Source organism: Callorhinus ursinus, unplaced genomic scaffold (assembly GCF_003265705.2).
Source record: "Callorhinus ursinus isolate GAN/ISIS: 27379988/994484 unplaced genomic scaffold, GSC_fseal_2.0 scaffold15, whole genome shotgun sequence".
In the NCBI taxonomy this organism is placed as follows: Eukaryota; Metazoa; Chordata; class Mammalia; order Carnivora; family Otariidae; genus Callorhinus; species Callorhinus ursinus.
In genome coordinates this window covers 40,482,973-40,497,182 of record NW_027397077.1, presented here as the reverse complement: position 1 = coordinate 40,497,182, position 14,210 = coordinate 40,482,973, and the positions used below count along the sequence as shown (strand labels likewise).

Below are 14,210 nucleotides of genomic sequence, written 5' to 3'. Positions count from 1 at the left end.
AAGCCTGCAAAGACTTTTGGAGGTCTGATTTTTCATGATCAAGGTTCTGTCTTCTCTTCCAGATACTGCCATGCCTAAGAGGCTGAACCTACACAGCCCAGGTGGGATTAACAGGCCAAATCCCCCATGCTGAACATTTTCTGTGTGCCAGGCACCACACAGGAGATAGAGAGCATAGGCTCCAGAGCCAGGCAGTTGGGTTTGAATCCCAGCTCTGTCACTTCACTGGGGCAAGAAACTTAACCTCTCTGTGCCTTGGTTTCCTCATCTGTCAAAGGAGAACAAGGGCACCTGCCTCCTAGGATTAACACGAGGCTCAGTTTAGTTGACCTTGCCACAGATTAGCACAGATTATCCAGCTTCAAAGCAGTTCTCTCAGGTAAGTACCACTGACCCCATTTTTTCCTTCCAGATCCTTCCTGTCAGCTGGCAGAACCTTCTGGAAACAGAGGGAGGTGAACTAACTGGCACACGTTTCCTCAGTAAGGAAGGCCTGGAAATCAGTTCTGCTGTCGTTAATAAACCTTGCTGTCTGTGGAGGCAGGTGCGTGAGCTTAGGGAGATGGAAAAAGCTCAGGAAAGTAGCTTCTCCTTCCACCTGCCCACCCTCTCTCCCTCCATGCCAGGCGTGAGCTAATCCTCTGGAGGATTCACAAGGGGGTACTGGGCATTCCTGAATACCAAAGGCACACAGGGGGAGGGGCCTGCAGGGACCAAGGACATGGTTTGGTTCCAGATCAGAACTAACCAACTGTCCTTGACCTACATTCCCTGCGGGAGCGAAGAAAACCTTCTCAGGGGGTATGAGCAGACTTGAGAAAGAGACCTTCCCTCTCGGCTTGGTCCTTCTGACTGGATATGTAGGTTTTTTCTGGAGCTGAGGCCCTCCGGTGGGCTGGCCGGCTGGGTGAAGCTGACTCTGAGCTGGCACTCACATTTGGGTGTTTGCACACACATCTACTCCCATCTCCATTTGGCCTTGTTCTGGGACAGAAAGGTGAACCCCTGAGATCTCTGGAGGGTGGCAGTGGAGCAGAGACAGGGCCCCGCAATGGAAGGTGGCCAGTCCTAGCAGAGGAAGGAGACAGCGAAACTCAGGTGACGAGAGCTCAGAGCTTCTGCTCTGCCACTCTGAGGCTGTGTGCCCTTGGACAAGTGGCTTTGCTTCTTTGTGCTTCAGCTTCCTCATCTGTGAAGTGGGGGCAATAAGAGCCTCCACGTCACGGGACCGCTATGAGGATTAAATGGCGTAATGTGTGTAAACAGAACAGTTCCTGGCACACAGCAGTCTGCTAAATGAGTGAGAAACTGACCCAAACCATCTGACGTGCCAGCAGGTGAGAAAGGAGGGTAGAGCCAGCAAATGCTCTGGAGTAGGATGGTACGGCTTCTAACTCTGCCAGCCACCAAGGGACCACATAGGGCGCTGCTGACGGGAAATGTCCGGAGCAGGCAAATCCACGGAGACGGAAAGGAGATGGGTGGTGTAAACTGTTTTGAAATGGGGTAAACTGTGAATGGGCACGAGGAGTCTTATAAGGGTGATGGACATGTTTTCAAGCTGATTCATGGTGATGATTCTAATACACAGAACACAGAAAGTTACTGCAAAAATCACTGAATTGTATACCAGAAATGGGTGAATCTTAGGATACATAAAACATACTTTAATAAAATTGTTTTTAAAAAATTTGGCATCACCTATGGAAATTAGTATGAAGTTTCTTCAAAAAATTAAAAATAGAACTACCATATGATCCAGCAATTCCACTTCTGGTATTTATCTGAAGGAAAGAAATATACTAACTTGACAAGGAATGTAACCCCCCCACCAGTGTTCTCCAAAGTATTATTTACAACAGCCAAGACATGGAAACAGCCTTAGTGTCCATCAGTGGATGAAGGGATAAAGAAGTTATGGTAGGTATACACAATGGAATACGACTCAGCCACAAAAAAGAAGGAAATCCTGCTGTTTGTGACAACATGGATGGACCTTGAGGGCATTACGCCAAGTGAGATAAGCCAGACAAAGACAAATACTGTATGATCTCACTTATATGTGAGACCTAAAAAAACCAAAAAACCAAAACCAAACAAAAACCCAACAAACAAACAACAAAGAAAACCTACCCGAGCTCAAAGTACAAAGAACAGACTGGTTGTTGCCAGAGGTGGGTGGGGGGATGGGGGGTGAAATGGGTGAAGGGGGCCAAAACGTACAACTTCCAGTTATAAAATAAATAAGTCATGGCAATGTAATGCACAATGGTGACCATAGGTAATAATACTGGATAGGAAGGGTCTCACAGCCCCGATGTGGTGCTGGGATCTGTGGGAGTCCATTCCCAAATATTACTCAAATAGGTAATATTTGAAAGTTGCTAAGATAATAGATCTTAAGAGTTCTCACTGCATGAAAAGAATCTGTAACTGTGGTGAGGGATATTAACTAGACATACAAATTTTAGACCACTATGTTGTTACCTAAAACTAATATAATGTTATATGTCAATTACATCTCAATTTTAAAAATTTGGTTTGCTAAGTTTTGGTTGTGCGATGCTAATTTTTGGTTGAGCGATTTCATTGCTCTGAGCTTCAGTTTCTCTACCTATTGAAGGCAGAAAATGAGGCCAGCACCCTGGTTTGCTCAGAGGACTAAGGGAGATACATGTAGAGTCTAGCACGGTGATGACGTGGGATAGGTGTTCCCCCAATATCAGTCCCTCTCCCTTTGTCCTGGGGATGGGGTCCTTTGTGAACTAACAGAACAGTAAAAGCTAACGCTTCGTCACTCTTTCCAGGTCCAAGTCCTTTCCCTCTATGAACTCAACGAGTCCTTATAAAAACCTCTGTAGGTCAGGAACTGCTGCTGTCCTCATTTTACAGACGAGGACACTCAGAGAAACTGGCTCACCCTCCAGGCCTCACAGAGATGACGTCACACAATGGTAACAATGAACACCTGCCAGAGGGGAGCTGGCCGTGGCTTCCCTGGGAGACACGTGGGGCTCATTCTCCACACACCCAGCGCTCAGGTAAGACCCATGGACTTGTTCCTGATCTTCAGCCCACCCGAGGCAGAGCCAGACCCCGCATGTGCCTCAGTGCCCTCAGGGCCGTCCTTGCCAACCTGCCACCCCTCCCCCTGCCCCACCTGGGCTGTCTCACCTCAGGCAGTGTCCCCTCTGTCTTCCACAGCTTGATGAAGATCCAGAGTGGGATGCAGAGCATGGAGGACAGGGCCATGAGCCAGCCGATGCTGTAGCCCCAGGTGGGGTAGGTATAGATGTTGTTGTACTTGAGAGGCTTGTACTTGACAAGGAAGAAGATAAAGATGCCCTGCCGAGAGACGGGGAGAGGTCCCTGGGGGCCAGCCTTCGGCGACAGGCCCAGGCACAGGCCCGCATGTAGGAGGCCAGTGGGGGTAGGGGCCACCACATGTGACAGCCCTGGACAGGTGAGGCCCTGTGCCAGCTCACACAGGGAATGGACTCCCACAGATCCCAGCACCACATCAGGGCTGTGAGACCCTTCCTGCCCCAGAAGCCTTATCCCCAGCCTCTACCCAGTTGGGAATTTTCTAGCTCCTTCTCGGGGCTGCTTTCAAAGTGGCCTTTGCAGAACCACGATGGTTTGTGAAGATGCTCTGAGACATTTTCAACGCCAAGAACTGGGTGAAGAGCAATGGGGTTATGTTTATTAAACACAAATTCTTCTCCAAGGTGTGGTTTGAGGGGCAGAGCAATGAGCCCCAATTTTACCTCAGTTCTGTGGCTTTCTCTGTTAACAACAAAGCTAAACGTTGTCTCTCATAGGATCCTTGGCCCTCATGGAGACAGGCCCCAGCCATTTAGCTTGCAGGTATAGAATCCGAGGCTTTGAGAAGGGAGGCGACTTGCTTATGGTCACACAGCAAGCTGGTGGCAGAGCTGGGATCCCAGTGAGGCCCCTCCCTGGCCAAGCCCAAAAACTGTCCCCACAACTCCCACTTAGAAAGATGTCAGGTGCCTTGGAGACTCTGGATGCACAGAGGGTCTCCCAGGGGGCCAGCACGTCCTGTTTCAGCCTCGGCCAGGCTTGTGGTGCTAGAAGGGGAAAGTGGGTGAGTGGGCTGGAGGCAGCTTCTGGCAGGGCCCTTACCGCACAGATCCCGGGGGTCACAACCTTCCAGCACCATTTAATGAGCGACAATGGCCGGTAGCCAATCATGTCTTCGATGTTATCGTAGAAGCGATTGCTTCCTGTCCAGAATAAAACAGACAGGCACACACACCCCAGAGAATTTTTGTACAAGACTCCAGAGGGAAGGCTAGGACTGTTTGCTTTCCCTAGCCCGACAGACAAATGATGGCAGGGACCTTATTTACCACTTAACAACTACCAAGATGTTACATATGTGAGCTTTCAGAATATACTGCAGTAGAAGGAATTCTGGTCCGATGCTGGGAAGACCCCTTCTGACCTTGGTCAGTGAGGCCCAGGAAATAGTGAGTAGGAAACATTTCTGGGAGAAAGGTGGAAGATGGTCCCTTTGAGAGGCAAGGCCAAGGCCTGGCTGACATACAAGGGGGCAAGGGGCAAGGCTCTGAAGGGGACAGCCTGGCTGGGCTGCTAATGAGTAGAGCAGCCCACAGGGTGGCCTGCTCCCAAGCTAGGCTCACAGTGGGAATATCCATCATCCCTGAGTCCAGCAATCTTCATCCACTCATTCAGTTTAGGAAATAGGAGGACCAGAAGGCAGGTGCTGAATGAGGGTCAGGCACCGTGCTGGCTGCTTTGTCCACACTATCTCCTACTTGGAGACATGGTGAGGAGTATCCCATTTTATAGGTGGAAAAACTGAGGCTCAAAGGCAGAGGCACTGGCCCAAGGTCACAGTGCCTGAGTCTGGAACCCCAGCCTGTGTCCCTGTGCTGCAGGGGTATAAGAACAAGAAGCTCTCCTGACAAGTGTGAAAGGCCGAGCCCCTGAAGGAAAGGAGGAAGAGGTGGATATAGATGGAGACCAGCGCAGAGAACCCGAGCCTACCCGGGCCCCAGGCGTCCATATGCTGGGCACCATAACAGGCTGCTTGGGCGCAGGTATGTCCAGCCTCTACTTACCATACACCCAGCCGATGCAGACGCACTCAAAGATGGCCACAAAGAGAAGACACATTCCGCTGGCTGCATAGGAGTCGAAGAGCTGGAAGATGTACATGCCGCCCTGTGCAGCGGGAGGACATACACGTGGACAGAGGGATGCAAAGACACACGGGAGAGCAGGGTCGGCCAGCTGGCCTTCAAAAGGCCCTCTGCTTGGCCCTGTGGCTACCATCAGCCAGGAGTCACTTCCACCGGAGCAGACTGCTTCTTCCTAGTCTCCCCAAATGACACTTCTCTGCACCTGGGCCCCCCCTAAGTTAGCACCCTCTGGGGTTGCTGGGCTTGGGAAGGTCTGTCTTGTCTCTGCTCTCCAAAGGCCGGAGACAACACAGAAAACCAGAGACTGGAGGTCAGGCGGCCTCAGCCCCTTTCCCGGGTTCTAACAGCATCCCCACTGGCCTCCTTGCCTTGAGCCTCACCCCCTTCCCCAAACACGGGCTTTCACTAGGACCTTTCTACTATGCAAGTCCAATCATGTCTCTCCACAGTTTAACATTACCCCTTGGGCTCCCGTCAGCCTGCCGGTCAGAGTGGCCCTCTCACTTAGCCTTGTCTCTCCTTCCTCCCAGCCGATCTTCACATGCTTCCCTCTGACAGACTAAGGGATAGTCTCCCCTCTCTGCCTTTGCACGTGCTGTTCCTTCTGTACTTGATAAGTTCCTTCAGAGCTCAGCTCAAATGTCACCTCCTCCAAGAAGCCCTTTTTGACAGCCTTATCTTCTCTTTAGGCCTCTGCAGCACATTTTATGGATTCAGTTTTTTAAAAAAGTTTTCCCATCAGCTGCTCTGTTAGCTCTGGGCTTCTGCTGGGGAGGTCCCCACACCAGTTCTCTTTGTATCTCCTGCCAGTGTGGGAGGAGAAGGCCTGGGAGGTATAAGCTCAGCTGGCCCAGGTGACTCAGGAAGGTTTCTAAAGAGGAGGGATGGCATCTGGGCAGGCAGCTAGCTGCAGCCCTCAGAAAGGCTGGGCTCTATATAGGAAATCTTATAACACATGACAGCCCTGAGGGGGACACAATCAACAGCAGGAGAAATAAAAGTGGAAAAGGGGAGGAGGGTCAGGTTGGGGGAGGCATTCTGAATGCCAGGACAGGGGGGGTAAGAGGCCGGGACAAAGCCTGGACAGCCTCCTGTGTCTGCCACAGGGACGTACTTGGAATTAAGCTTCCGGCCTGTGCTCCCATGGCCTGCAGGGCCTCCTTCTACCCTCTGAGACCACACATAGGCTGGGACAGTTTGTTTCCTCACTCATGTCTTCAGCTGGATCTGGGGCAGCATCTCAGTGCCCGGAGGGCCAGACAGATAACACGAGGGAAAGAGGTGGGCCCGGTGTGTGACACCAGGAAGTTGGGGGGCTGGCGCTAACTGGCCAGCACAGGCCCCATGTGGCCACACAATGCCGGTTGAAAGTTGCTGGGGGAGGCACGCCTGGGTGCAGCCAGATCTGCAGGTTTTTCTAGAAGATGCCAGAAATCCAGATTTTCACGAGAAGTCCTTCTCTTCTTAATTGTTGGTAACCTCTCCATGTTCTTAAAAACACAGTGGGGGTGAAACAAAGGGAATCTATGGGACATATCTGGTCTAGGGCCGCCTGTTGGTGCTGGATGTGGTGGATATTCAGGGCTGTGAGAGTAAGGAGCAGGTCTGAGGCTTCTCTGTGACTAGGAATGCGATTGGCTTTCTGAGTTAAAAGCCCAGACGATGCTCCTAACTGCTCTCCTGAATGTCTCCTTCCATGAACATCATGTATACATATGTAGCCCTCTCCAAGTACCAGGTTCTGATTGAACTACTTCCCATGTCTTAGTCGGCTTGATCCTTACAGCATGTATAAACAAGGCAGGCACAACTGCTGTCCTCAGTATTCACAGGGGAAACCGAGGCGCACAGCATTGAGAACACTTGTCGCAGGTCATCCAGATAGCCAGTCATGGGACTGAGGACTGAATCTAGGTGGTCTGGCTGCATAGCCCATGCTCTTAATTCTCTACCACACTGCCGTGGTGGAAGATAAAAGATCTGTGGCCTATTTTTCCCCCAAAGCCGAGCTTTAAATGTATATAAATGAGGGAGAAGATCCTGCCAGCAATTCCTGTGAAGGCTGAGGCCGACATGGCCCATTTGGCAATTTGAAATTCTCTGGTGCAATCACTCACAGATATTCCTGCATGTGGAGGCAGAAGGTTGGCATGCGAAGCCCACGTGTCTGCTGATTAACGGTCAGCACAGTGCTATTTCCCTGATGGGCCCCAGGAGCCACAAGGCGCCCCTGGGCAGGCCCATGGCCTCAGGTTGAAGGGTGGGCATGGAGGTTCTGCAATGTGGGGGGGCCACCCAGGGCAGGTGGGCTTTCAGGGCTGGAGGTCCTGGAGGGTCCTCTGCCTGCCTGCTCCAAGCCAGGGACACCCATGCCAATGCCTGCTCTTCTTGGAGCCCTGTCCCCATCAGCCTCATTAACATGTCACATTAACCCCCCAATTTGTATGTGACAAAGACTCTACTTTGTGTAATTAATCAGCACTTAATGAAGCCCTGCTCAGTGCAGGGCTGGTTTCCCTATGTGGGGAGTGGAGAGATGGCAACCGGAAGTGCCACACCATTCATTTGCTTAAAGCTGATTATCACTCCCATTAATGTGACAATGACCAGGAGCAGTAATAACACCAGCCACCATGCCCTGAGTGTCCACCCTCTGCCAGGCCCCAAGGGCACAGAACTGGGCAAGGCCAGCTCCTGTCTTCATGGACCTCGGGGCCTGGTGGGGGGAGAGACAGGTGAACTGAGCGGTCATTCTAAGGTGGGAGAAAGGCTGGGCTGAGCCTGGAACAAAGTGCTTGAGGAGCCTTCCAGGAGATGGCCTCTGAGCTGAGAAGCAGAGGGATGAAGGGGATCCATAGACCAACCTCAACATCACCTCAGCTGCTTCAATGGATTGGCGTTCCCTCATTTCTTTCCATGTTTCTTGCAAAACCGCTTCTTGTCTCTAGGCAACAGTTTTCTGCTTTTTTAAATTAATTAATTTTGTCAGTGTGGGGAGAACGATATCTAATCTCACTTTCCCAAGGTACTTGAAAAAGTATCTATTAAGACAGATGGCTGCAGGAGGGGAGAGAAACATGGTGTCATGAGAGTCTTAATGTGGGGGGTCAGGGTGAAACCCTCCTCACTCACAGGCCCAGCAGAGACAGGACTGGGGTTCGGACACACAGTGCCTGAGGTGCCAGATGTCCTCGTGCATGTCTGTTCTCAGTGATATTCCAGAAAAGCCTGCTCTGAACTTTAGGCCAAGAGCAGTATCTGGGTGAGGCGTCCATAGCTGACACTGTCCCTTTCACCCAGAAGTACTGTAAGGGTGGACGACTACCAGATAACCCCAGTCTTTCTCTTTGTGAGTTTTACTCCCCTCTGGTAGTGACCACGGTGACCGTGAGCTGAGCATTCACACATGTGAAGACATTGTGCTCAGGGCTCAATGAGAACTTCCAATGATCTCCACAAAGAGGAGAAAACCAGTCCTAGAGAAATACTAGACCTGGCCGGGGTCATACGACCGATCCCAGAGCTGGGATTTTGACATCAGACCTGCCTAATCCAGAGCCAGAGCCCAGGCACTTAACCTTCCCGTTACCGTGTTCACGTCGCTTACTTGTTTCCATGTCACTCACCTCCGTGAGCATCACGAGGCCCAGAAAATAGGAGATGATGGATAGAGCCAAGATGAGCAGCTCCCGCCGGTAGCCCCTCCGGAAGACCTTGGGGTACATGTCCACCACAGCGGTCACGAGGCTTTCCACGCACACAAACTGCACAGGGCAGATAGGATGGTGTCAAGCCCGAGAGAAAGTGCAATAGGCCTAAGCCCTGGGCTTCCCCCTCACTGGGCCTTAGCTTCCTTTCCACACTCACACTGACAGAGGGCCTGAGAAGAACAACAGTCCTGGTACTTACAGAACTCCAGCAAACCCATGTAACAAATGAGAACACCAAGGCTCAGTGAGGGGAAGTAACCTGCCCAAGGTCGCTCAGCGAGGAAGTAGCAGAGTCAGGACTTCAACTGGGGTCTCCTGACTTGAAAGCTAGTACTCCTTCTCCCCTGGGCTTCTTGTCATGTGCCTATGTGCTGGGCCCTGTTCTGGGGTCAACAACTTAAAGGAGACGCTGTCCGGGAGGCAAGACGGGAGGCTCTGCAACTGTCCTGAGAGCTGAGTGCTCGGCTAGTGGCGGGCTCTGGTCAGTCTGTATGAGCAGGACTTGAGTTCCTCATTCTCTAGGACCGTGAGTGTTCTCCCGTCCTTTGTTTTTGCTGGGCAAGCACCCCTTCTGATAGGTGGAGAGCAATCAGAGGTGAGCCAGCACCCAGCTCTGATGTTCCTGCTATGGGACTCTCTGGGCCGGGCCAGACTGTGCAGGCTTAAGACAGCAGAACTTGAGCCACTAAATGTCTGCATCCCACCATGCTGAGACTCGGCCAGACATACCGTATCCATTCTATTCCTACTCACCCATCAACACCCAGCCCAGTTATCCCACCAAACCCATCAGCCCCCTCCCTGGGTTCTCCCAGCACTGTGGGCAGATCTCCTGCCATAGGCCTTTTCCTGAATGCTCCTCCTTGCCCCCAGCTTGGGCAGAACACACCCTTCCTCTCCTCTACGCCCAGGCCACCCCCTGCCTCACTTCATGGTGCCCACGGAGTTTATATCTATGTCCTTACAAGGTGGGACCCTGGAGGGCAGGGGCGATGCCATTTTCACCTATCCCCAGGGGCACAGAGGAGATGCTCAGAAAAGGTTTGGGGGCGCCTGGGTGGCTCAGTCGTTAAGCGACTGCCTTCGGCTCAGGTCATGATCCTGGAGTCCCGGGATCGAGTCCCGCATCGGGCTCCCTGCTCAGCGGGGAGTCTGCTTCTCCCTCTGACCCTCTTCCCTCTCGTGCTGTCTCTCACTCTCTCTTTCTCAAATAAATAAATAAAATCTTTAAAAAAAAAAAAAAGGTTTGATAAATTAATAAAAATAATAATAAATAATGGCAAATACATGGTGCTTGTTGTGAGCCAGGCTCTTTTCTGAGCAGTTAACAGATTAATTTGATCTCTATAATCCAATTAGTATCCCTGTTCCTGAGGAGTGGAAGCATTGGAGGTAAGCCACCTGCCCGAGGGCACAGAGGTGTTCAGTGATATGGCCTGGGTAGGAACCAATCTTTCTAGAGACTGGGCTTTAACCACTGTGCTGGACTGCCAAGATGGAGGGAAGTGAAAGAAGTAAAGGATTTCTTTGCTGGTTACCATGTGGAGACACTCCCTTCCCTAGAGCCATTTTTTGGCCCCAAATCCTTTCCAATTCATTTCTACCTCCTCAGGAAAGGTATTTCCAGCTTCACTGGCAAAGGGACCAAGCACAGAGAGGAGAAGTGACTAGTCTAGAGCAACACGGCTGATAAAAGTTGTGGACCTGGGACTCAAACCCAGCCCTGTCTGACTCCAAAGCCCAGGCTCCTAGCCTCCGGGCTACCCTGCCTCTACCGAAAGGCTGGCTGCAGTCTTCCTTTCTCCAGGGTCCTCAGGGAAGGAGGAAGATGCAATTCAGGGAAGGCTGTTTATCCAGGACCCAAATTGAAGAGACATCAGAGCATGTGGACTAAGAAGCGCAAAAACCTGGGTACATGTTCCAGCAACTCATTCAGCCTCAGTTTCTTCATCTGCAAAATGGGGATGACAAAAGGGGCCCCCCAATCCATGTGGTTATCGTGACAGAGAATGGAGGGTGTGGCCCAGGCACAGCAAGGGCAGCACACACGGGGGTAAGCAGAGAGGCCATCTGCCCACTAGGCCCCAGGTCCCCCTTGCTAACACAGCATCTCAGCTCAAGTGCTGGCTCCGCTCAACACCCCCAGGGACCCAGAGAGCCAAGGCCCCAGCCCCCACCTCCCTCTGCAGGACAGTCACTGTCACGCACAAGCTGCCAATCCCTCCTGAGGCCTCTGCCACAACAGTGGAAGGGAAGATTATCAGCAGAAACACCCGGTGCTTCAGCAGCTTGGCTTAGCAATTTCTGAGAAATCATCTGGGGGAGAAAATTGGACTTGGCTGGGTTGACAGACACACTGGCCATGAGGCTTGGGTGCTAAGTGACTTGCACAAGGTCATGGGTAGAGGACAGCACCTTGCCTACGGATTCTGATAGCAGAGCCGCTGGCTCTAGGTGGAAGATGTTCACTGGGGCTCTTAAGGAAACCTGCCACGCTGGAACAGCAGGAAAAAGGGTAGATTTCAGAGAGTGGAGAGTGACTGGAGGCCACGGGATTCTGGCTGGAAAATCAAGAAGAGGACCAGAGGGCGCCTGGGTGGCTCAGTTGGTTGAGCGACCACCTTCGGCTCAGGTCATGATCCTGGAGTCCCGGGATTGAGTCCCACATCGGGCTCCTTGCTCGGCAGGGAGTCTGCTTCTCCCTCTGACCCTCCCCCCTCTCATGCTTTCTTTCTCTCATTCTCTCTCTCAGATAAATAAATAAAATCTTTAAAAAAAAAAAAGAAGAGGACTGGAGGAGGGCTGGGAGGGCAGGCTGGGGTGAGTTTTACAGTGTGAGAAGATGAAGTGCGTGCATTCATGGGGAGATAAAGGAAAATGTGCACAGATAAATTGCTAGTTCTAACTATACAGCCTTCACTGAGGAAGGCAGGCTGCCAAGTGGAGGGTGGGTTGGGAGAGCCCTATCAGCAACAATGAGAGAGCAGGCGGGTGGGATGAGGGACACTGGGAGCTGATGGTGGTGCCGAGGACCCATGTGGCCACCTGGAGCATGTCAGGGGGGCCATAACAGAGATGGAGGAAGGAAGGAGAAGGTACTTTTCTGTGCTCCTGTGTCCCCCACGATTTGGCAGGGACAGGGACACATGGTGGTAGAGCCTTGGATACCATTAACCATAGCCCTCTCTCTGAGAACTTCTTTGGCTTGCTAGGTGGTGCTATTGGGCAGAAATATTTTCACAGAATGCAAGTAGTTAGCAATTTTTTAAAAACTTAGATTGGGAGTTGGGAATTCCAGGTAAGGAAAAGTGTGTTTGGGAAGATGTGGAAGGAGAAGGAGCCATACAGGAGTGTCTGGGGGTGATGATGGAGATCACTGCCTGCTGAGAGGAGAGCAGGGTGGGGACAGTGGGCAGGGCCCTGACAACCAGCACCAAGGTGTTGGTAAGTCCCCTGAGCCACTCTTAAGAGCAGCATCTGGTCTCCCTGCCATCCCAGCCTTGGGTCCCCCCTTACCTGGCTGTCCAGGCCCAGGAAGATGAGCATCATGAAGAACAAGGTGGCCCACAGTGGGGAGAGAGGCATCATGGTGACTGCCTTGGGGTAAGCGATAAAGGCCAGGCCGGGGCCTAGAGAGGAAGGAGAGAGAAAGAGGTGCTGGGTGCAGCTCAGTCCCTCATTCAATTGTTATTTTAATCCATCATATATCTAGTGCCTCCTTTGTGCTAGGTCCTACGCCTAATTCTCCCTCAAATCACGTAAATCTCCCAGCCACCCTACGTGGTTTGTACTATGATGATGCCCATGGTGGGAATGAGCCAGCTGAGGCGCGGAGAGGTAAGAAAGGGTCAGGAGGGGTCAGGATCTAAAGCCAGACTTCCCGCTGCACAGTCCTGTCTCTATTGTTCTCACTGGGGCAGACATGCGGATGGTGGCTTCTTAATACAATGCAGATTCTCGGGCCCACCCCAGAGACACTGATTGGGTCAGTCTAGGGTGAGGCAAGGACCAGGCACCAGGTGATTCCAACGTGGGAGCAAGAGTCCAGGCTTGGATGAACGCCGTTCTACCCCAGGCCACCTCTTCCTGTGGTTCCTCCCCTCATTTCCCGGGTCCACACTCACTTATTTTGGCTGCCCCAAAGAGAGAGCTTGGTTAGCACGTCCTGAGGATGAGCTTTATTAATATCAGGGGAGAGATACCTGATGTTCTAGACCTGTAGCACAGTGGTCAAGGGCACGGGTTCTGCAGTCAGGTGGCCTGGGTTCAAATCCTTGTTCTTTACTGGGATCTCTATCTGTTTCCTCAGCTGAAAAATGGGGATAATAAAGTCCTACCTAATAAAGTGGTTTTGAGAATTCAGTAAGATGATACAGAATATGGAAAGCACTTAAGGTAAATGTTCAATAAACATTAACTTTGATCATTATTTTTTTTACCTTAATTAAAAGCAACCTTATTAAAGTCTAATTTACCTACAATAAGCACTAATTTTAAGTGCACAGTTCAATGAGTTTTGAAGTATGTATACCCAGATAACTTCATTCAAGATATAGAACATTTCTATTGCCCCCTTGGGCTCCTCTGTAGTCTCTCTCCCCATGCCCTGTCTTAGCTCCAGGCAACCATTGATCTGATTTTTTTTCACCTATTAGCTTTGCCCATCTTATTTAGGAGTGGAATTGCTGGGTCATATGGTAACATATGTTTAACTTTCTAAGAAATGCCAAACTGATTTCCAAAGTAGCTGTCATTTTACATTCCTCTCAGCAATGTTTGAGGGACCCAGTGGCTCCACATCTGTGCCAACTCTTGATAATATCAGATGTGGCGTTCTCTTCACATATCTTTGTTGTCCGTTCATAAACCTTTTGCAAAGTCCTTGTTGAGTCTGCCCACTTTTTGTTGAGTTGTCTCCTTTTTCCTGAGTTGTGGGAATTCTTGATATATTTGGAATACAAACCCATTATCAGAGAAGTATTATTAATATTTTCTCCTAGTCTGCGGCTTGCCTTGTTATTTTCTTAATGGTATCCTGTGAAGAGCAGAAGTTTTAAATTTTCCACTTGTTTGTTGCTAGCATACAAAAAATATAATGGGTTTCTGTTTACTGTCCTTTTATCCTGTGACATTACTAAGTTCACTTAATTTTTGTACGGTTTTCTAAGTGGTCAGTCATGCTCATTCATAAATACAGTTTTTATTCTTCCTTTCCAATCTTAATTATTTTTATTTATTTTTCTTGCTTTATTGCACTCTCTAAGAACTCTAGTACCATATGGAATAAAAGCAGAAACAGCATACATCCTTG

The 14,210-nt window shown here is 50.7% G+C and overlaps 1 protein-coding gene across 3 annotated transcripts in view; it reads right to left on the bottom strand.

The window, feature by feature from the left end:
* Nucleotides 1-14,210, bottom strand: part of SLC6A11 (solute carrier family 6 member 11) — a 134,935-nt gene that overhangs the window by 3,310 nt on the left and 117,415 nt on the right. For 2 of the 3 annotated variants that reach the window (XM_073901646.1, XM_025885250.2), the window contains 5 exons: nucleotides 12,416-12,528; nucleotides 8,816-8,953; nucleotides 5,109-5,211; nucleotides 4,147-4,247; nucleotides 3,175-3,345 (listed from right to left, as the gene is read on the bottom strand). In XM_073901646.1, the coding sequence (XP_073757747.1) occupies nucleotides 3,175-3,345; nucleotides 4,147-4,247; nucleotides 5,109-5,211; nucleotides 8,816-8,953; nucleotides 12,416-12,528 (626 nt within the window). Of the gene's footprint in view, nucleotides 1-3,174; nucleotides 4,092-4,146; nucleotides 4,248-5,108; nucleotides 5,212-8,815; nucleotides 8,954-12,415; nucleotides 12,529-14,210 lie in introns of those variants that run through there. The other variant, XM_073901647.1, reaches the window with a different exon arrangement.